General features: G+C 40.0%; 1 protein-coding gene and 2 long non-coding RNA genes across 5 annotated transcripts in view; 1 reads left to right on the top strand and 2 right to left on the bottom strand.

The window, feature by feature from the left end:
- The window catches only part of cntnap5l (contactin associated protein family member 5 like), a 142,364-nt gene that overhangs the window by 23,142 nt on the left and 95,891 nt on the right, over positions 1–23,331 (bottom strand). For both annotated transcript variants that reach the window (XM_049465917.1, XM_049465918.1), the window contains exons 12-17: positions 22,025–22,144; positions 17,184–17,384; positions 7,968–8,124; positions 2,631–2,758; positions 2,361–2,531; positions 505–723 (exon numbers count right to left, since the gene is read on the bottom strand). In XM_049465917.1, coding sequence (XP_049321874.1) covers positions 505–723; positions 2,361–2,531; positions 2,631–2,758; positions 7,968–8,124; positions 17,184–17,384; positions 22,025–22,144 — 996 coding nt within the window. The remainder of the gene's footprint in view (positions 1–504; positions 724–2,360; positions 2,532–2,630; positions 2,759–7,967; positions 8,125–17,183; positions 17,385–22,024; positions 22,145–23,331) is intronic.
- LOC125782294 (uncharacterized) lies at positions 12,374–14,017 on the bottom strand. 2 transcript variants are annotated; one of them, XR_007424916.1, is made up of 4 exons: positions 13,961–14,017; positions 13,746–13,874; positions 13,660–13,702; positions 12,374–13,272 (listed from the first exon to the last, which is right to left on the bottom strand). It is a non-coding gene; the product is annotated as an uncharacterized LOC125782294 (long non-coding RNA). The 2 variants fall into 2 exon arrangements; XR_007424915.1 differs by lacking the exon at positions 12,374–13,272 and having other exon boundaries at positions 13,567–13,702; positions 13,961–14,014.
- The window catches only part of LOC125782295 (uncharacterized), a 117,118-nt gene continuing 112,027 nt past the window's right edge, over positions 18,241–23,331 (top strand). Inside the window, exon 1 of the long non-coding RNA XR_007424917.1 lies at positions 18,241–18,294. This is a non-coding gene — a long non-coding RNA (uncharacterized LOC125782295). The remainder of the gene's footprint in view (positions 18,295–23,331) is intronic.

The raw sequence follows: 23,331 nt of genomic DNA, 5'->3' as shown, positions 1-23,331 counted from the left end.
GAGTTTAGGATTTGAGCCAGGATGATGATTAGAATTAGGTTTTGGATTGATAATGAGTTTAGGATTTTGGTTTTGAAATACTCGGGTTAGGTTTTAGGTTGATATAGAACTGGATAATGGTTAGGATTAGGTTTTGGATTTGGTTTAGCATTAATGATGAGATTAATCTTTTTTGGCCTTTTATTAAGTATTTTTTTTTTCCAGTGTCACTGTTTACTATTTTATGAACGGAAAGCAAGGAAACATTGGGCTTATTTGTTCATTTTGTTGGCAGAGCTAAAAACCTCACATATTTCTTGGAAAATACGTCTCCAGTGCCAAAAGTTTTAACGGCAAAAATAATAACTCTTCTCAATATTTAAGAATTTGTATAATTTATTGATGAGTTACGTTTAGTGGCAGAATTATTAATAAATAAAAGAGTATTTTTGCTTTTAGTAAAACAGTACTGTACAGGTGTGAAGGTGATGCTCCTGAGTTGTAAATGAGAGTCTGATCTCTTACCTACGAACAGCTGCCCGCTGAGCTGGAGTCGGTACTGTCCTTCAGGACCCGCCTCCACCAGCTGGACGGGCAGCAGGTCGACCTGGAGCGACGCCTCCTTCACGTTCCTCTCGGCTCGCACGTGATGCCACTGCCGGTCGTTCAGCGGCACGGGGGCCGTGATGGTGAGAACCACTGGGCCGTCCCCCACATCAAAGGTGAAGGTAACGGCTGAAGGAGCTGAGGATGGTGAAGAAGATCAGAGCTGCTGTCACTAATGCTGTTTAAATCTCTTGGGATTATACTTAGATTTATGCATAAATTGGTCATTAATGTTTTCTGATCTTCATCTAAGTCACAACAATAGACAAACACAGTCTGCTTAAACTAAAACCACACAAAAATTATATATGTTCACATGGTTTTATTGAACACAACATGTTAACATTCACATTGCAGGGTGGAAAAATATGTGAAACCCTAGGCTAATGACTTTTCTAAGAGCTTGTGCGCTAATTGGAGGCAGGATGTGATGAGATGTGATTGGATATGTTGGTTAAAGCTGTCCTTCTCTATAAAAAAAACCCCACAAAAAACACACCAGTTTTGAGTTTGCTGTTCTTAAGAAGCTTATTAATTGCTTGATGTGAATCATGCCTTGCACAAAAAATTATCAAGCTCTCAGAAGACCTACATTCAAGAATTGTTGACCTGCATGAAGCTGAAAAGGGTTACAAAAAAGTATCACTAAAAGCCTTGAAGTTTATGTGTCCACGGCCTACAAGACAGACGCTCTACAAATAGAAAAAGGAGAAAGTTTAGCACTGCTGTTGCTACTCTCCCTAGGCGTGGTAAAGATAAGTCCTGTAAAGATGACTGTAAGAGCACAGCACATGCAGAATGATCAATGGATGAGGAAGAATCCTAGAGTGTCAGCTGAAGACTGAATACAGAAAAATCTCTTGCACATGCGAACGTTTTTGTTGACAAAAATCCAAGTAATCCCAAAGGGTTCACATACTTTTTCTTGCAACTGTAACACAGTGAACCAGTGGACCAACACCAGCAGATGTTGAGACATGACTCTCCAAACCATCACTGATTGGTGGAAACTTTACACTAGACCTCGAGCAGCTTGGACTGTGTGTCTCTCCACTCTTCCTCCAGACTCTGATCCCTTAATTTCCTTCAAATGAAATGTAAAATTTACTGAAGATCAGTGATGGTTTGTTTGGAGAGTCATGTCTGTCATCTGCTGGTGTTGATCCACTGTGTTTTATTATCAAGTCTAAAGTCAGTGCAGTTTTGTTTTCCCACAAAATCTTAAAGCACTTTTTGCTTCTTCCCTCTGCTGATAACAACTTCTATGGAGATGCTGGAGATTTCATTTTCCAGCAGGAGTTGGCACACTGCCCACACTGCTTACCAAAAGTACCAGTTGCTACAAATGTCTATTTTTCTCCTTATATCTGATCACACTCTGTGTTTAGATAGAGTTTATTGGTACCACTTTAAAACAAGAATACCTTTATAAAGGGTTTCTAAATGGTTTACTATTAGTTTATTAATGGTTAGTAACTAATTAGGTTGTAAATGCCTTAAAAATCATTAATCATTAATAATCAGTTATAACACATACGTACAGTAGGACAATGACCTGTTGTTTGCCAAATAGTGAACTATATTACACAGCCATCTATACTGTTGCCTTTTCTACATATGTGTTATAACTGATTATAAATGATAAATTATTAAATGTATTTACGACCCAATTAGTAACCGTTAATAAACTAATTGTAAACCATTTATAAACCCTTTATAAAGGTAGACTTATTTTAAAGTTGTACCGGTTTATCTATAGGCTCTACTGCACTCACAGCTCAGCTCCAGCCTGACGAAATCCCGCACCCCCACGTTCTCCAGGAACAGCCCAGAGGCAGCGCTGGTCTTAAAGAAGAAGGAGATGTCCATGCTGTGCTCGGCCTGCAGCGTGGGGAAGTGCAGATACGAGGATTCCACAAAAAATGAAGCCGAGTTCCAGAAAAATCCTACGGCAGAAGTTTGAAGGGTTAAAAAACTGTCCAAAAAAAATAACTTTCCTCTTTCAGAACAGAACAGAACAGATCAGATCAAAAGAGAACACTCACGATCTCCAGAGCAGCGCAGCGGCCCGATCCGGAACAGAGCCTGAGAACCGGTTCTGTTCGTGTCTCCGATCGCGATCTCACTGAGCGGTAAATGATCTTTATATGATAACAGACCGGTATCATTCACCCTACATAGAGCGAGAGAGAAAGAGAGAGAGAGAGATAGAGAGAGAGAGAGAGAGAGAGAGAGAGAAAGAGAGATTTATCAATGATTTCCCAGTGTTCCTCACACTCAAAAAAATTAGATTTTACTACGTTATACATTACTAGTTATTTTAGTTATTTTATAATAACTTTCATTAATTAATGAGGTAACACTTTATTTTAACCCTTGTGTGGTGTTCGGGTCTGTGGGACCCGTTTTCATTTTTCATCAAATGATACTAAAAAAAAAAAAATTCTAATTCAAACTCATTGGCATCGGCTCATTTTTTGTGAAAAACATATATCAAAACAAATTTTCGATAAACACACACTGTACCCCCCCCCCCCCCCCCCCCTACACATTTATATTACATACAGTATGTTTGGCCAAGGGCTAATAAACATTGCTTCATTTGTAAATTTGAAACTAAACAAATTTTCTAATCATATCTTGAGTTTAATTCATTTTCTTTTACATTTTATTAAAAAACTAATAAAAAAAGAGTAGCACCTTAGCAAATGTAACATGAGAAAGGTAAAGGGCAAATATTAACCATGTAAGCTGGTTATACTGCTTGCAATTTAGGTGAGGCAAGCATGTGTAAAGCATTTTAATGTAAACAAAGTAAACGAGTAACAAAAATATGAACACCACACAAGGGTTAAGGACAGACCCGGCGGCATGGGCGGGCATTGGCGGGCAGTGCCCCCCCACAGAGTCAGCTATGCCCCCCCTGACTGGACTGGAAGCCGTATATGTTTTTTTTTGTTTGTTTGTTTTGTTTTCACCTCTGAGTGACCATCTTTCTATTTTTCCTATCTCAGTTTGTCAGTCATACAATTCAACCAATCAGTGAAGGAAGGCAACGTTCTAGCCAATTACAGTTGGAGGGGGGCGGGTCACTGACTAAAGTTCATACTCGAGAAACAGCTACGCTCACCGTTGTTCGTGTGGCATGGATATTCGGACTTATTTCCAAACAAATAAGAGGACAACAAGTGACACTGGAGTACATGAGAATGGACAGGAAGCAGCACCGTTCATTTCAGTTGGAAACGTAAGCGTTGAAGTCAACACTGGAGTAAACACAAACGCCGTCTGCCACTCTACTAAAAGTGGAGTAAACCTCTTTCTGCTCACCACACCTCCTCCCTCACATGCACAAACTTAGGTTTCTTGCAGGCAGAACAGTTCTCTGTTCTGCTCCTTGTACTCCCTAGCTGTTGTAGTTAACCCTCCTAGCATGAATGTTTACTTCAGTCAGTGTTCTGACATCTGTGCTTATGTTTTTCACGGCATGTGTTTTTGCATATATTTGACTTTTAATTTAATTGAATGAACAAAGCACTGCACTATTGTTTTTTGTTTGTTTGTTTGTTTAGATTTTGGGATTTTATTGACAGATTGTTGTTTCTCGGCACTGGAGTCGCCATAGAGCCGCTGTTCAATTTGAAGCAAATAAAAGGCTTTTTGAAAAAAATGTGCCCCCCTGAAAAAATACAATGCCCCCCCTTTAAAATGTTTCTGCAGCCGGGTCTGGTTAAGGAACACATATTAGGTGCTTATTAATTTCTTATTTTTTTGCTTAATAAAGCCTTTATTAGATATTTGTAAATTATTTATTCACTACTTATTAGTGTCACAGCTTAGCTTAGCTTCGTCTTGTGTTTCTCCCTCATTTGGTCTCTTGTTCTCCTCCCCTCTGTTTACCTTTCATGTGTTTCCCGGCCATGTGCTTCTGTTGTGTTTTGGTCCTGTCTCCGCCCTAGCCCCACCCTGTCATCAGTTATTTGTAAGCCCGCCCCCTCTTGATTGATGCTCAGGTGTTTCCAGTTTCCTGTTCCCTCCTCGTGCATATAAGCCCCTCTGTTTCCGTGTTCAGTGTGGAGTCTTTTGTGTGCTATCTTGCTGTGTATTTGTCAGGTTGGTTTTTGGGTCTTAGTCTTTGTTTAAGTTTAACCCTTGTGTGGTGTTCATATTTTTGTTACTAGTTTACTTTGTTACTTGTATTTAATTCAGCAAAATTCAGCAATTTTACATTAAAATGCTTTACACATGCTTGCTTCACCTAAATTGCAAGCAATATAAACAGCTTACATGGTTAATATTTGCCCTTTACCTTTCTTATGTTACATTTCTTTCAAAAAGTGCTACTCTTTTTTTATTAGTTTTTTTAATAAAATGTAAAAGAAAATGAATTAAACTCAAGATATGAGTAGAAAATTTGTTTAGTTTCAAATTTACAAATGAAGCAATGTTTATTAGCCTTTGGCCAAACATACTGTATGTAATATAAATGTGTGTGTGGGGGGGATATATGTTTTTCACAAAAAATGAGCCAATGGCAATGAGTTTGAGTTAGAAAAAAATATTTTTTTAGTATCATTTGATGAAAAATGACCCGAACACCACACAAGGGTTAATAATACATCTTAGTCTTGTTTTTTTCTGTGTTATTTGCATTATATGTGTTTGTTTTCAGTTTTGGCTTTATTTATCCTGTTTGTTTAATAAATATTTTTATAATATAATTATCTGCACTTACGTCCACCCTCCTCATTCGTAACAATTAGGCTTTATATTGTGTTATAAGTGTTATTGCTGCTTAATTACATTACATTATATTACATTACATTACATTACATTTGGCAGACGCTTTTGTCCAAAGCGACTTACAATAATGAAGTACAAAAGTAATAGGAATTTAGATATCCCATTTTTAGATAGGGCTCAAAGGAGGTCGAAGGGAAATAAAGGGATAGAGAAGTGAAGGAGGGGAAGAAGGAAATGGGGTTAGAAGTAGTTAGTGTGTTAGAGGTGTTAGGAGAGTAAGTGCTCTTTGAAGAGCTCTGTCTTCAGGAGTTTATTAAAGATAGTGAGAGATTCTCCTGATCTGGTAGTAGAAGGTAGTTAGTTAGAGGTGTTAGGAGAGGAAGTGCTCTTTGAAGAGCTCTGTCTTCAGGAGTCTCTTAAAGATAGTGAGAGATTCTCCTGATCTGGTAGTGGAAGGTAGTTTGTTCCACCATTGGGGAACTCTGTATGAGAACAGTCTGGATTGCTTTGTGTGAGTGTTTGGCAAAGTGAGGTGACGTTCACTGGAGGAGTGCAGCGGCCGGGAGGTAGCGTAAGCCTTCAGGAGCGAGTGCAGGTAGGAAGGAGCTGTTCTGTCATCACCTTGTAGGCGATTGTAAGAGTTTTGAATTTGATGCGAGCATCAACTGGTAGCCAGTGGAGCTCAATGAGCAGCGGGGTGACATGTGCCTGCTATGGGGGTCTGCTATGTGGAAATGATTAATAATAGCTGTATTAGTTCTTATAGTGCACAATAACATGGTGCACTTCTTGGTGTATTAGTGACTTATTAACCCCTTATTAACTCTTTTATAATAAACTACAGCACAGCCATAACCTTACCAAACTCACATAGATAAACTCAAACTGCTGCCAATTATAATAACACTAATAACATGTAGAATTAGCTAATAGTTAATAATGCTTAATAACCTGCTTAAAACAGGGAGCTAACATAACTGTTTATTGTGCACTATAAGAACTAATACAGCCATTATTAACCATTTCCACATAATATAGCCCTACTTAAGCACCAATAACACTTATAACACAGAATAAAGCCTAATAAGTAGTGAATAAATCATTTACAAATGTCTAATTAAGGCTTTATTAAGCTTTATTAATAAGACATTAATAAGCGCCTAATTTGTGTTCCTTAAAATAAAGTGTTACCATTAATGATGAATAACTGTTATTTTTCACATTTTAAAAAACTAAAAAGTCTATCAAACGCATTGGCAACATGAGCTGCACTACACACTGATGGTGAGTGTCTGGTTAGTCAGAAACTGTTGGACACACCCAGTATGCAAATAGACTGTAACAGAAGCCAATGGAAAAGAAGCTGTTAATGGCAAAACAGACTAAACTCAGTTATTATTATAAGTTGGCTCAAAAAGATCTCAGTTTGAATAGTACAGTATATATGTGCCCAAGAATGTTCAGCTCAACTCAACTCAAAATAGTTGAACAGTGTATGATCAAAAATAGACAAAGGTATGATGCTTTATTGATGCATATAAAAGCATATTTATACTTTAGAGCTCTGTATTTTAATAAATCATCTTTATGAACTTATTTTTTTTGTTTTATTGTTAGTTTTATTTTTGTTAGACCTTTAATAGCTTCGGCAACAGAGTCTCATTTCCTGTCATACTAATAAAGTATTCTTGATTTGATTTGGGAGAGAGAAAGAGATTACAGAAATGTAATTTGCGGTCTCTCTCTCTCTCTCTCTCTCTCTCTCTCTCTCTCTCTCTCTCTCTCTCTCTCTCTCTCTCGGAGGACAGGAGTTGTGGAAGCTGAACTGATTCACCAGCAGCTGAAAGGTGCTAACAGTGATGACACGCCGCCTTGTTAAGTTCACTCATCCGTGGAGCTTCACTTTACCGAAGTGAGTTTCCGCTTGTGAGAGAGAGAGAGGTGACCAAAGGGTTTAATACTGTAGAACTAATACAACAGTCAAAAAGCCAAAATCCCATTTACATAATAAAGTACTGTGTCTTTCTGTGGCAGACCTGAGTATTATCTTCCTCCAGAGGAGCAGGTATGAATATTCATGAGGAGGAGTGTGATGATCTGGGACATCCGCGTGGTGATACCTTTTTATTTCTTCTCTTTAGTTAACTTAGATTCACTTTTTAAAATGTGTTCACCCCTGTAGAATATTATCTATCTATCTATCTATCTATCTATCTGTCTGTCTGTCTGTCTGTCTGTCTGTCTGTCTGTCTGTCTGTCTATCTTTCTAATAAAATCTATCTATCTATCTATCTATCTATCTATCTATCTATCTATCTATCTATCTATCTATCTATCTATCTATCTATCTATCTATCTAAACCCACGCAGACACATGGAGAACATGGAAACTCCACCCAGGAACCTAAGACCCCAGTGATGGGAGGTAAATGTCATAACCACTAGTCCACTGTGCCGCCCCATGAAGCTGTGGAGTTGCAGCACAGGGTCTGGGCTTTATCTAAACTTTCTCTCGGACTCCGGCTGCTGAAATCGGAAAGCATCACAGAGACTGGAATCAGAGTTCATGTAAATGAATCTACATTATTTTATCTCAGGTTAATAAAATGTAGCTTCTGTTTTTACAGGGTAGAAGTTACCATGCGTCCTGGTCGGCGTCGCAGTTGCAGAAGTAGTTCATGTCTCTGCAGTTTCCCTCCAGACTGCAGGAGCACTGCTGGACTCCCGGCAGGACACCTCCCCAGTACGTCCTCTTCACCCCGTCCCGGTCCAGCCACCACGACAGAGGCGTCCCATCTGGAGAAAAGAAGCAAATTTACTTCTCTGCTTCAACTTTTTGACATTTCTAGAAACGCTGTGGACCAAAAATCATCCAGTTGAGGAGCAGCTTCAGCTGAACCTTGGTTTAAAATGGTTTGTAAGATAATGTTTAACCCTCCAATTATGTTCATTAGTTATTTGGTCAAGGGTTAATTTGAACCGGTGAATGTTTAATAATCCAAAATATGTCTAAAACTCAAAAATGTCCTTAAAATCAGTGTGACTATTTCATTACTAACTCCATTACTAATTATTCTATCAATATTTAGTGCAATAGTGTTCCTTGCTTCAATTAGTTTTTCATTTAAAAAAATTATGTTCAAACTATTTTTTTTAATGTTTCACTACTTTATTACTTTTGAAAGACCAACATATAAAAAAATTGTTTTATATAACATTAAAACATAACATTGCAATTTAGTTTTAGTTTTAGTTTTTGCAGGGGGTGGTTGTTGCAAATATGTGAGATGAACCCTTTTCATATTATATGTTGATTACATTAATTAATTAAGGCAAGAAGAAGAAACTTCATAGTGAAAAAATACTTGGAACTATTTTTTCCCGATCTTCAAACTTTAAAACGGGTCAATTTAACCAGAAACACAACAAGAGGGTTAAATGGTAAAGTGGTTAAAAAAGCTGGTCATTCAGATCAAAAACATACAGTACTACTTACAGTGTTCATCAAACCAACTTCTGTGTGTTTGCTGAAATTTGATTTTGGTTTTGCTGGTCAATCAGAATGGATAAAAACTTGCTTATATGTTAGTTTGTTTTAGCTTGGTCAGAATGGTCATGCATGAAGCCAGTTAAACCAGATAAACCATCAAACTCCAACTAAAAAAAAACCCTATACAAATCAAGAGCTAAATTGGTAAAAATGTAAATGTAAAAATCACATTAATCACATTTTTTGGAAAGCTGAGTTTGATTTCACTAGTCACAAACAGGCCTGATTACTGCCGGACCTGTAGAATCAAGAAATCACTTATGTCACTTATGTTATGACACATGTGTCTGACAACATGGAACACTGGTGAAAATACTACAAAAGGGCATGAAGAACTCATCCAGGAGATCCCAAAAGAACCCAGAACAACATTTAAAGAACTGCAGGATATAAAGAACATTTACCAACTAACATCAAACACAACACAACCACCCGTCTCACATTTACCAACTAATATCAAACACAACACAACCACCCATCTCACATTTACCAACTAACATCAAACACACCACAACCACCCGTCTCACATTTACCAACTAATATCAAACACAACACAACCACCCATCTCACATTTACCAACTAATATCAAACACAACACAACCACCCGTCTCACATTTACCAACTAATATCAAACACAACACAACCACCCGTCTCACATTTACCAACTAACATCAAACACAACACAACCACCCGTCTCACATTTACCAACTAACATCAAACACAACACAACCACCCGTCTCACATTTACCAACTAATATCAAACACAACACAACCACCCATCTCACATTTACCAACTAACATCAAACACACCACAACCACCCGTCTCACATTTACCAACTAATATCAAACACAACACAACCACCCATCTCACATTTACCAACTAATATCAAACACAACACAACCACCCGTCTCACATTTACCAACTAACATCAAACACACCACAACCACCCGTCTCACATTTACCAACTAATATCAAACACAACACAACCACCCATCTCACATTTACCAACTAATATCAAACACAACACAACCACCCGTCTCACATTTACCAACTAACATCAAACACACCACAACCACCCGTCTCACATTTACCAACTAACATCAAACACAACACAACCTCCCGTCTCACATTTACCAACTAACATCAAACACACCACAACCACCCGTCTTACATTTACCAACTAACATCAAACACAACACAACCACCCGTCTCACATTTACCAACTAACATCAAACACAACACAACCACCCGTCTCACATTTACCAACTAACATCAAAGACAACACAACCTCCCGTCTCACATTTACCAACTAACATCAAACACACCACAACCACCCGTCTTACATTTACCAACTAACATCAAACACAACACAACCACCCGTCTCACATTTACCAACTAACATCAAACACAACACAACCACCCGTCTCACATTTACCAACTAACATCAAACACAACACAACCACCTGTCTCACATTTACCAACTTACATCAAACACAACACAACCACCCGTCTCACATTTACCAACTAACATCAAACACAACACAACCACCCGTCTCACATTTACCAACTAACATCAAACACACCACAACCACCCGTCTTACATTTACCAACTAACATCAAACACACCACAACCACCCGTCTTACATTTACCAACTAACATCAAACACAACACAACCACCCGTCTTACATTTACCAACTAACATCAAACACACCACAACCACCCGTCTCACATTTACCAACTAACATCAAACACAACACAACCACCCGTCTTACATTTACCAACTAACATCAAACACAACACAACCACCCGTCTCACATTTACCAACTAACAGCAAACACAACACAACCACCTGTCTCACATTTACCAACTAACATCAAAAACAACACAACCACCCGTCTCACATTTACCAACTAACATCAAACACAACACAACCACCCGTCTCACATTTACCAACTAACATCAAACACAACACAACCACCCGTCTCACATTTACCAACTAATATCAAACACAACACAACCACCCGTCTCACATTTACCAACTAACAGCAAACACAACACAACCACCCGTCTCACATTTACCAACTAACATCAAACACAACACAACCACCCGTCTCACATTTACCAACTAACATCAAACACAACACAACCACCCGTCTCACATTTACCAACTAACATCAAACACAACACAACCACCCGTCTCACATTTACCAACTAACATCAAACACAACACAACCACCCGTCTCACATTTACCAACTAACATCAAACACAACACAACCACCTGTCTCACATTTACCAACTAACATCAAACACAACACAACCACCCGTCTCACATTTACCAACTAACATCAAACACAACACAACCACCAATCTCACATTTACCAACTAACATCAAACACACCACAACCACCCGTCTCACATTTACCAACTAACATCAAAAACAACACAACCACCCGTCTCACATTTACCAACTAACATCAAACACAACACAACCACCCGTCTCACATTTACCAACTAACATCAAACACAACACAACCACCCGTCTCACATTTACCAACTAACATCAAACACACCACAACCACCCGTCTCACATTTACCAACTAACATCAAACACAACACAACCACCTGTCTCACATTTACCAACTAACATCAAAAACAACACAACCACCCGTCTCACATTTACCAACTAACATAAAACACACCACAACCACCCGTCTCCCATTTACCAACTAACATCAAACACAACACAACCACCCGTCTCACATTTACCAACTAACATCAAACACAACACAACCACCCGTCTCACATTTACCAACTAACATCAAACACACCACAACCACCCGTCTCACATTAACCAACTAACATCAAACACAACACAACCACCCGTCTCACATTTACCAACTAACATCAAAAACAACACAACCACCCGTCTTACATTTACCAACTAACATCAAACACAACACAACCACCCGTCTCACATTTACCAACTAACATCAAACACAACACAACCACCTGTCTCACATTTACCAACTAACATCAAACACAACACAACCACCCGTCTCACATTTACCAACTAACATCAAACACAACACAACCACCTGTCTCACATTTACCAACTAACATCAAAAACAACACAACCACCCGTCTCCCATTTACCAACTAACATAAAACACACCACAACCACCCGTCTCCCATTTACCAACTAACATCAAACACAACACAACCACCCGTCTCACATTTACCAACTAACAGCAAACACAACACAACCACCCGTCTCCCATTTACCAACTAACATCAAACACACCACAACCACCCGTCTCCCATTTACCAACTAACATCAAACACACCACAACCACCCGTCTCCCATTTACCAACTAACATCAAACACAACACAACCACCCGTCTCCCGTTTACCAACTAACATCAAAAACACAACACAACCTCCCGTCTCACATTTACCAACTAACATCAAACACAACACAACCACCCGTCTCCCATTTACCAACTAACAGCAAACACAACACAACCTCCCGTCTCACATTTACCAACTAACATCAAACACAACACAACCACCCGTCTCACATTTAACAACTAACATCAAAAACACAACACAACCACCCGTCTCACATTTACCAACTAACATCAAAAACACCACAACCACCCGTCTCACATTTACCAACTAGCATCAAACACAACACAACCACCTGTCTCACATTTACCAACTAACATCAAAAACACAACACAACCACCCGTCTCACATTTACCAACTAACATCAAACACACCACAACCACCCGTCTCACATTTACCAACTAACATCAAACACACCACAACCACCCGTCTCCCATTTACCAACTAACATCAAACACACCACAACCACCCGTCTCACATTTACCAACTAGCATCAAACACAACACAACCACCCGTCTCACATTTACCAATTAACATCAAACACACCACAACCACCCGTCTCACATTTACCAACTAACATCAAACACACCACAACCACCCGTCTCACATTTACCAACTAACATCAAACACAACACAACCACCCGTCTCACATTTAGCAACTAACATCAAACACAACACAACCACCCGTCTCACATTTACCAACTAACATCAAACACAACACAACCACCCGTCTTACATTTACCAACTAACATCAAACACAACACAACCACCCGTCTCACATTTACCAACTAACATCAAAGACAACACAACCTCCCGTCTCACATTTACCAACTAACATCAAACACACCACAACCACCCGTCTTACATTTACCAACTAACATCAAACACAACACAACCACCCGTCTCACATTTACCAACTAACATCAAACACAACACAACCACCCGTCTCACATTTACCAACTAACATCAAACACAACACAACCACCTGTCTCACATTTACCAACTTACATCAAACACAACACAACCACCCGTCTCACATTTACCAACTAACATCAAACACAACACAACCACCCGTCTCACATTTACCAACTAATATCAAACACAACACAACCACCCATCTCACATTTACCAACTAACATCAAACACAACACAACCACCCGTCTCACATTTACCAACTAACATCAAACACAACACAACCACCCGTCTCACATTTACCAACTAACATCAAACACAACACAACCACCTGTCTCACATTTACCAACTTACATCAAACACAGCACAACCACCCGTCTCACATTTACCAACTAACATCAAACACAGCACAACCACCCGTCTCACATTTACCAACTAACATCAAACACAACACAACCACCTGTCTCACATTTACCAACTAACATCAAACACAACACAACCACCTGTCTCACATTTACCAACTAACATAAAACACACCACAACCACCCGTCTCACATTTACCAACTAACATCAAACACAACACAACCACCTGTCTCACATTTACCAACTAACATCAAACACAACACAACCACCCGTCTCACATTTACCAACTAACATCAAACACAACACAACCACCTGTCTCACATTTACCAACTAACATAAAACACACCACAACCACCCGTCTCACATTTACCAACTAACATCAAACACAACACAACCACCTGTCTCACATTTACCAACTAACATCAAACACAACATAACCACCCGTCTCACATTTACCAGCTAACATCCTGATGATCTCCAGAACTTTACAGGGTAAATATTCTTTACAGGACTGACTAGACAAAAGTGGAACTTTTTGGAAGGTGCGTGTCCATCCGTTACATCTGGAGTAAAACTTTACACTAACAAATCATTTCAGAAAAAGTAAGGGTTAATATTTAACGATGCTTACACAGCTAACACAGGTAGTGACTGATATATGTGGCAGTTAATGCACTGAACTATTTGCTATTTGCACAGCAGATACGTATACTGTATATCAGGGTGAAATGATATCATCACGCCCCTCAGACACAGAATTATGATACATGCTTGTGCCAAACACCACTGCTATACAAGAATAAGCTTGTTTACACATGTAATCAGTGACTAACAAAAAATATATGTATCACATTTAATGCATTCAGTGACTCAACTCAGATTTACTACTTTAGTAGTATGCTAGACGATATTAGTTTCTGTCCTTTTTAACTTATGGCATGTCTTTTATAACTTTAGTTTATATCTTCTTTCTTTTGTAGCAACTCTTTTTTAATTATCCTACAGTAACTCACACCTAGATCCAGTAAAATCCAATCTCAATAATAAATCCTGTTTATCTTAATATACGCTGAGATACGATATCAGAATCCCGCGGACTCAGATCTAATGCAGTTAGTTCATGGACAGAGACAGCTGGTCTCTCCTCCCCCCCAAGGATCTGTAATGGAGGTCTTGAGGTTGTATTTTGCCTAATGCCCATTAGAGTGCCACTGCTCCGGGTGAGTGGGCATCTGCTATCTCTACAGCGCAGAGCCGCAGCCAACAGCGATGTCCCAGACTAAATCAAATCTGAAGCGCAAGATGTCTGCTGCTCGGGGTGGACTATCTGTTTGAGTCAGTTTCAAGAAGTGTTTGTGTACAGAATGATCAAAAGGTTGATCTGGTGCTGCAGGGCTTCGTAGGGGCTTTCAGTCTGGCAGCTCGGCGCTAAGCTGAGGCCGGGGAGTGAGCCGTGCACTTCAGGATTAGTTACGGAGTCCCCTGAGGCTGTAAAAGCCAAGAACATTAAAAACAGTACAGTCCAGAAAACTAACCCCCATCACAGAAACAATATAATCTAATATAATAGTGTACATACAGCAGACAAAGGTAGGTAGAATATAGTACACAGAGTATACAGGAGTTGGAGAATGAAACTGAAACACCTGTGATCATTTTAGTGTGGGATTTTAGGTTTCATGGCTAAATTGGAGCAGGCTGGTGATCAATCTTCATTAATTGCACATTATTGCACCAGTAAGAGCAGTAAGAGTGCGAAGGTTCAATTAGCAGGGTAAGAGCACAGTTCTGCTCAAAATACTGCAATGCACACATCATTATGGGTGACATACCAGAGTTCAAAAATGGACAAATTGTTGGTGCATGTCTTGCTGGAGCATCTGTGACCAAAACAGCAAGTCTTTGTGATGTATCAAGAGCCACGGTATCCAGGGTAAAGTCAGCATACCACCAAGAAGGACCAACCACATCCAACAGGATTAACTGTGGACGCTGTAAGAGGAAGCTGTCTGAAAGGGATTGTATGCAAAAAACATAAAACCACGGATGCTCAAATCACGGCAGAGTTCAACTCTCCTGCACCTTAACTCTCCTGTTTCCACCAGAACCAGGTGATTCAGTTTCATTGTCCAGTTACAGTAAAAGTGTAAAAGTACTGGTTTCAAAACTCCTTAAAGTATAAAAGTAAAAGTTATGTAGGTAGAAAAAAATAAAGCCGATCCTATAATGCACTCCTGGAAAATTATATATAATTTTATTTCTTATTTTTACCCTTTTTTCCCCCCAATTTACGCGGCCAACTACCCAACCCCCTCATCAGTACTCCCCCTATCACTATGCTCCAACACCAGGAGGATTAAAAAGACCAGCACACACCTCCTCCAACACATGTGAAGTCAGACTCTGCCTCTTTTCGAACCTTTTTGCTGAGTAGCATCACAGCACTAACGCTCTGAGGAAAGCGCAGCGACTCGGTTCTGATACATTAGCTCACAGACGCAGCCTTGTGCTGATCCACATCACCCTAGGAGTGACGAGGGGAAAGAGAGAGCCCCATCTACTGTACTGTACCCACCCAGAGAGAGCAAGAGAGAGCCAACTTTGCTCTCTCAGGACTCCGGCAGCTGATGGCAAGCTGCATGACTGGGATTCAAACAGGCAATCTCCTTAGATCTATTTGTATAGAGACCTTAGTAAGAAATTCTTATAGTGATAAAAGTGACTCTAGTAACTGCTGATCAGTGGCCACATTTTTTGTCACTGATTGCAGGGCTTCCAACTGATAGCAGCATTTTTCAGCAGGATATTTCCACCTATCCACAACACTTAGCTGCAGGATACTAGACAGAACCTGTACACCTTCACTCTCAACCATTGTATCTCCTCTAGTATCTAGACTAGAGGTGCAAAACATATTATTATTATAACAAAGTTAGTTCCGGCCCTGCAATGTGATTGGCTGAGAGGCGTTCTATGAGTGCTGTTATCAGCCGGTAATGCACTGTAACCGAAGCTCTCCAAGTGTTATTCCGCCACATACAGGTAACCTAGCAACGATGCAGCAGCGCTTACAAGCCAAATACAAACCAAATGCGACGTCATTAAACATCACTGGGATGCGCTGGATTCCATAGAGGAACAGTGCAGAAACACCATGTCTCCAATAGGTGGCGTATAGGCAAGGACTCTGTTCCACAAATAAATGAATTATCAGCCATAATATAAATAAATTCATTATCTGCCACCAATACCAGGTTAAGAGTTGTTATTATTAAAACATTAAATGCTTAAGTGTATATATTTTAAGCTGAATGTAATGTAGCTGAAAATTTAATTAAAAAAAAAACATTTTCTTTCAAAGTCAAACAAGCGCTGGACTATATTCTACACAGTGCAGCTACAAACAGAGCAGCAATGAAACTCAATGGAAGCAAAAATACACTCGAGGTTTGTGCTATAAGGTGTAATATTGACACTGCTGTGCTGATTTACTCCTATGACTACATCATAGCAGTGCCAATATTACACCTTACAGCACAAACCTCGAGTGTATTATTGCTTAATGATCATTTAAGCATACTTACAATACAATCAAGCGACAAGATAAAAAGTGAGACTCACCCCATGTGTCGAAGAGGCGGGACTTCCTGCATTGATAAGTGACCTCCTGATGGCACTGTTCTGAGGAGGCCACTAAGGAGCGGAGGTGGTAGGGTGAAATTGAGTAGTTGAAGATGAGAATGAAGGGGCTTCTGGGAGTCGAGCCCCTAACGCTGACCGGCTGGAGGTGATCGTGACCTATGACCGTCCAGATTTTGTCCTCTGTGAGGAAAAAAAAAACACAACATTAACACTCAGAATGCTTTAAAAGCCTGGAGCACCGACACTCTATGCCCCGTCAGCGCCACCCTCCCGCCACCCTCCCGCTCGCCCGCCTCCAGCCTCTCGAAGCTGCCTTCGATTGACCAGATGTGCGCAGGAATGAGAAAAGGAGATTAGCGCTGTGATGGAGTGAGATGCAAATACCTGATGAATATTAAGTGGGGAACAGAGGGTCATTCATTCAGGTCTGAGAAATCAAGAGCGCTCGGGAGTCTGCACTTAACTCCCTCTCTCTCTCTCTATGCAAATTTAAATACCCCCCCTCCCCCACCATGTGTGATGGACCAGAGTACCTGTTTGCTGAGCTTTGTAGAATTAGCATGGCTAACAGCTCCTGTAATTGGGGTCAGTCTGAAACAATCTTCTTGCTGGCGCTTGTTGGCAAATGCTAGGAGAGATTGTCTGTTTGTATTAGGGTTAGGTAGCTTTGCAGTTTAGCATGGCTACGCATCTGCTGAATATCCAGAGCAAGTATTGAAGAAGGTGGGCGGCTAAACCGAAGCTGAGATACTGCATGCACTGAAGAAGGAAAGATTTAATGTGACACCTATATAGCATCTTTCAAAGAACCCAAGGACACGATGCAATCAACAATCCACAACACCCACATTTACTGTAGCACTCAACACACACACTAGTGAGAAGTGGCAGCCAATTGTGCATAGCGTACTCTCAACCTGTGCCAATCTACAGAGGTTGGGCAATGAAACTGAAACACCTGGTTTTAGAGCACAATAATTTATTGTGGTGACGGACAGTTCTGGTGGAAACAGGAGAGTTGAGGTGCACACTCTGTGAATTCTGCGTGATTTGATCAGCCGTGGTTTTATGTTTTTTGGATACAATCCGGGTTAGCACCCGAATATCCCTTTCAGACAGCTTCCTCTTACAGCGTCCACAGTTAATCCTGTTGGATGTGGTTGGTCCTTCTTGGTGGTATGCTGACATTACCCTGGATACCGTGGCTCTTGATGCATCACAAAGACTTGCTGTCTTGGTCACAGATGCTCCAGCAAGACGTGCACCAACAATTTGTCCTCTCTTGAACTCTGGTATGTCACCCATAATGTTGTGTGCATTGCAACATTTGGAGCAGAACTGTGCTCTTACCCTGCTAATTGAACCTTCACACTCTGCTCTTACTGGTGCAATAATGTGCAATTAATGAAGATTGATCACCAGGCTGCTCCAATATAGGCATGAAACCTAAAATCCCACACTAAAATGATGACAGGTGTTTCAGTTTCATTGTCCAACACCTGTAGATCTGAGATAAAGAGTCATACACACATTTACAGTATATCAGAACAATTTAGACCCAATCCCATTTCATTCCTTGGCCCGATTACTTAGCCCTATGTTAATCTATGTTTTGCACATTCACACCTAGAGGTTGGCAGTGTCCTGATTCTTGTTAGGATAGAGAGGTGGGTTAGGGGAAGTTTTGGGGCAATCTTTAAACTGACATTTTTCAGAGGAACACTCCAAACAGAGGACTATGAGAATCACTGGTGAGATGGCACTGGTACAAGAGACCAAAGAAAGCACATATGTAAAAAAAAATAAAAGGTAAAAAAAAAGCTCAACAACTGAGCTCTGTGCAGCTTGATTTAGGGCGTGTCAGTGTGTCTTTGCTATCGCAATGACGGGAAAAGTACACATTGCGCAGTTTAAAACGCATGTACTAATTCTCTTAATTAATCATGCATGTGTTTTGGGCATTATGTGAAATAAACCAAACAGCATATCAGTTGCTCATCATTCTCTTTAAGAGGCACCAGGCATTACCAAGATAGCAAAAAACATTTGAAGGTTGACTGTTGTCAGGGTTGAAATCAGTCAGTGGAGCTCTTGTGTTTTTTGTTCCCAAGATAAACAAGAAATGCTCCTGAAATGTACCTGAACACACCTCATTTCGTAACCAGAACACCACGCCCATCAGTGTAGATATATTCAGCTCAGATATATTAAGCTCTGCTGCTATTCAAACCAGGCAGGAGGAAGGAAAGAGTGAAAATACATTGTTGGCAGGATGCAAGATAGCAATGAGCATCATGGAGTGTCTTGCACAGGCAGTAAGATAAGGCTACTAGTGTTAGCACTAGTAGTATCTCACACAGAAAGCTCACACTACTACACTACTAACTTCACCCAATTCCAGGCTTGCAACCCGAGCGAGCACCCTCTCAGTCACGCTCGGCCTCCAGGCCGCCACTCTGTCTGATTTTACCCGTCCTCCAGCTCCTCTCTTACCCAGCGCCAACCAGCGTAATGGACCTCTCTCCTCCAGAGACGACACGCTGTATTACAGCCTCAACCCAGAGACAAATCAGCCCAGTAAGTGATGGGAGAGGCTGAGAGGGATGTCAAAAGGTAAAAACTAAGACTGGTGGAATCTGCAATGAGTCCTGACAGGAGAGGCTGAAGAGTGCCCCCCCTCCTCCCGCCCTCTCCTGTAGCACAGGATGCCAGGATGCACTCGAATGCCAGCACAGCACACTTTTACACGGGGAGGTCAAATACTGTTTTACTACATCTGCAGTTTTTCCTCTCTATCCCGAATCTCTGGACAAGCCAACATATTCACATTAGAATGTTAAATATATATATGACCATATTTGTTACACTATAAGGTGCAATTAAAATAAGATTCTTAAAAAAAGAAAATAAGATATATAATATAAAATAATGGGAGACACTTTGAGACATATTGTACATATTATATATATTATTTTCTGTACTTGCTGTAACACAATTTTAATTCTCTCTCTGTATGTCCTGTACATATGCAGTATTATTGACAATTAAAACTACTTGATGTGACCTCACTCAACTTAAGATTTTTTAATTTATCCTCAAAAATCATCAGAGCTTCTTATAATCCGGTGCTCCTTATGTATGAATTCTACCAGTCAGGTATTAAGGAGCAGTAAAGCCACTCTACTGAAGTACATACATAGAGTTATACAGGAGTTTCAGTAGTAAAGATTCTCCAGCACTGAGACTGGAGCAGTATTAGCATTAGCTGCTAACCACAGCGCTAAGTGCTAGCTCTTTCGCTGTACAGTGTTGAGTATATCAAACTGTAGTCTCCATGTTTACCGTGTTAAAATAAGCTACGTGGGATGAACCACTGTCTAATATCGCCCTGGCTTACAAGAACACTCAGGGTTCCTCAGTGTAGCGCTGTCGGGCGGAATTTACTAGTGCTAAGTGCCAGTGGCGTGCAGTAAATATAGAGGGTACCCCTTTGCTAACAGGCTCATTACTACACCTCTCAAAAATCAGGAGAAGGGTCCATGAACAGACACAAGGGGGCAAAAGCCATTTTAAAAAGCTTTGATTGGTTAGAACAGCTGTCAGTCGGATAAGAGTCCTATAGGAACTGAAAAACACTAACAGACTAATGCTTTGAATTAGTTGCTTATTTTTGTTTTATTTTATACACTTACAATAACTTTAATATACATATTTCCTGATTAAAAATTATGTAATTAATTACATGCACTTATTGTCACCCCTTATCTTAAGTGTTAGAAGGGCCTCACTGCACACCAATGTTAAGTGCTGCTGCTAACCATGGCTAGCGCTACTGCTAACAACGCTGTTAAAAAATTATTGGAAATCTAAGCTTACTGTAAATAAATGGAAGAGCTTTGCTAACCCAAATAAACAGTTTTCAGGAGAGAAATCTGTGTACATTAATATCCAGCACTGTCACGGTCTCGCTCTGTTCCCCTGTGTTTCTCCTGTAATTTTCCGTCACGTGTGTCTAATTTGTAGCTCCGCCCCTCGTTACCTGTCTCCCCAGGTGTTCATTGTTTCTTGTTTAGTATATATAGTACCTGTTAATCTACGTTTGCTGTCGGTCTTTGCACCTTCCCCCGTTGTCTGTCATGTCACGTCTTTGGTTTCTATTTACTCGCTCTTGTTTATTTATCGGTCACGTTATTTCTAGTTACGTTTATTTCCTGTTTGTCTCTTTGCTTATTTTGTATTTTATTTACGTATTTATCCTCGTGTATATCCACTGCCCTGTTAAGTTATATTCAGTCTAGCTTAGCTTTTGTTGTTCTTCCTGTTTGTTTGTTAGTTTATCTCTCGTTTGTTATTGTTACCCCTCGCTTGTTTTGGTTTGCTTGTCAGTTCTATGTTTACTTGTTTATTTGCTTATTTGTTTAATAAATCTTGTCTTACCCGCATTTACGTCTGCCTCCCATCTGGTCACGCGTTACAAGCACTCGTTTAACTTTGAAAGTATTTTATTTTTTGCACGGTTTTCTTTACCTAGATGTCCCCCAGTGGTGAGACCTAATTAAGTGAATTAGTCACTTGAATACCACTTACTATCGTCGCATAAAATGCGCCTTATAATCTTTTGTGCCTTAAGTATGAAAATAGACCAGAATATAGATATTAATTGAAAATTTGCCTTATATCCAGTGTGCCTTATAGTCCGAAACATACAGTTATCTTATTATTTGGCTCGGCTGTCCCTCCTTATTGCACACTACCCCAAAGAAAAGGATAAACAGTAGGATAAATCACATCAGGTACAATTTGTCCTCAGTAAATCTTACCTGTCAGGGTACAGTTGACCTGTGTGTGCTCCAGGGGACCACTGCCATCAGGGTCGACGGTGAAGACCCCCGCAGGACTTCCTGTCTTCCTGTAGGCTTCACACGATCGCTCATATATAGCTGTGAAAGAGTAGAACAGAAGAGAATGCAGGAGAATAAGAGAGGTGAATAACTAAAAGCTCTACAGAATTTATTTGTTTAGAATATTTTATACATTAAAGTATAAAAGTGCTTCAAAGAGTGCTGATAGCACATCCTACCCATTTTTAATCAGTAATAGGGGATGGTCATGGTGGCCAGGGCATAGTATCTGTGTTATCATGGTAAGCGCTTAAAAGGGCAGCAGTTTGTGGACGAGCAGCTTTGTTCTTCTGAAATAATGCACCGGATTCTAAAAGGTAGTTTAAAATAGGTATGGCTCGCACGACCCCACTGTGCAGCCTTTAGCGATGTTGAAATGGTGTTAAGCGCAGTTGTTGTAATGGTCTGTGTGCATCATGTAGTCCTGGGTCATGCAGCCGTCCACCAATAGTGCTGGCATTAACAGGATGATAACTGATGGAGGGCATCACTGCTGGCTAAATGGCCAAAATTGTGACTTTTCTTTGGTTCCTGTAGATCTTTCAGACTTTTAATGTTGCTGGTGATCACTTTCTTCTATCAGGGTTCATACAGTTTTTAACCAACACATTCCCATGACTTATCCATACCTTCAAGGCAAATTTTCATGACAAAATGATTGTTAAAATATCAGTGCAGACATGGACAATGAAAACAAAAATCAAACTATCAAAATCATACTAGCTTTTCTCCGTCGGAAAAAAACTTTTCCAAAACTTATCCAGGCCTGGAAATTGCCATTTTGAAATTCCATGACTTGTCCAGGTTTTTCATGACCCTGTATGAACCCTGTTCTATCCTCTGCTACCAACACCATGCTATGGTAATATCCACAGACAATATCGAGAGCAATATAATAAGACCATCCCACTTTTCAAAACCCTGTATTGCGTAATTCACCTTAAATAAATGATTAATCACGTGTCTCAATACTTCTGTTCATATAATAGTACACATGGAATTTAAATACAGCCACATTCTCTGTTCAATGAGCAACAATCGAATCTATCGTTGTTTAGATTAAATGAATTATGCTCATTCTCATGAAATGAAACTGCAGATCTGAAGGAATGCAGTTAGTGAACAGTGGTAATTACTGTTCATATGGATCTGTTTGTCACGAGCGCGGCGCGCTGTGTAGCGAGATGGCTAATTTACTGCAAGCAGCGGCTGCATGAGCTCGTATT

This window comes from Astyanax mexicanus, chromosome 16, assembly GCF_023375975.1.
Source record: "Astyanax mexicanus isolate ESR-SI-001 chromosome 16, AstMex3_surface, whole genome shotgun sequence".
NCBI lineage: Eukaryota > Metazoa > Chordata > Actinopteri > Characiformes > Acestrorhamphidae > Astyanax > Astyanax mexicanus.
Note: the sequence above shows the minus strand (reverse complement) of the source record. Positions and strands in the feature narration are given on the sequence as shown.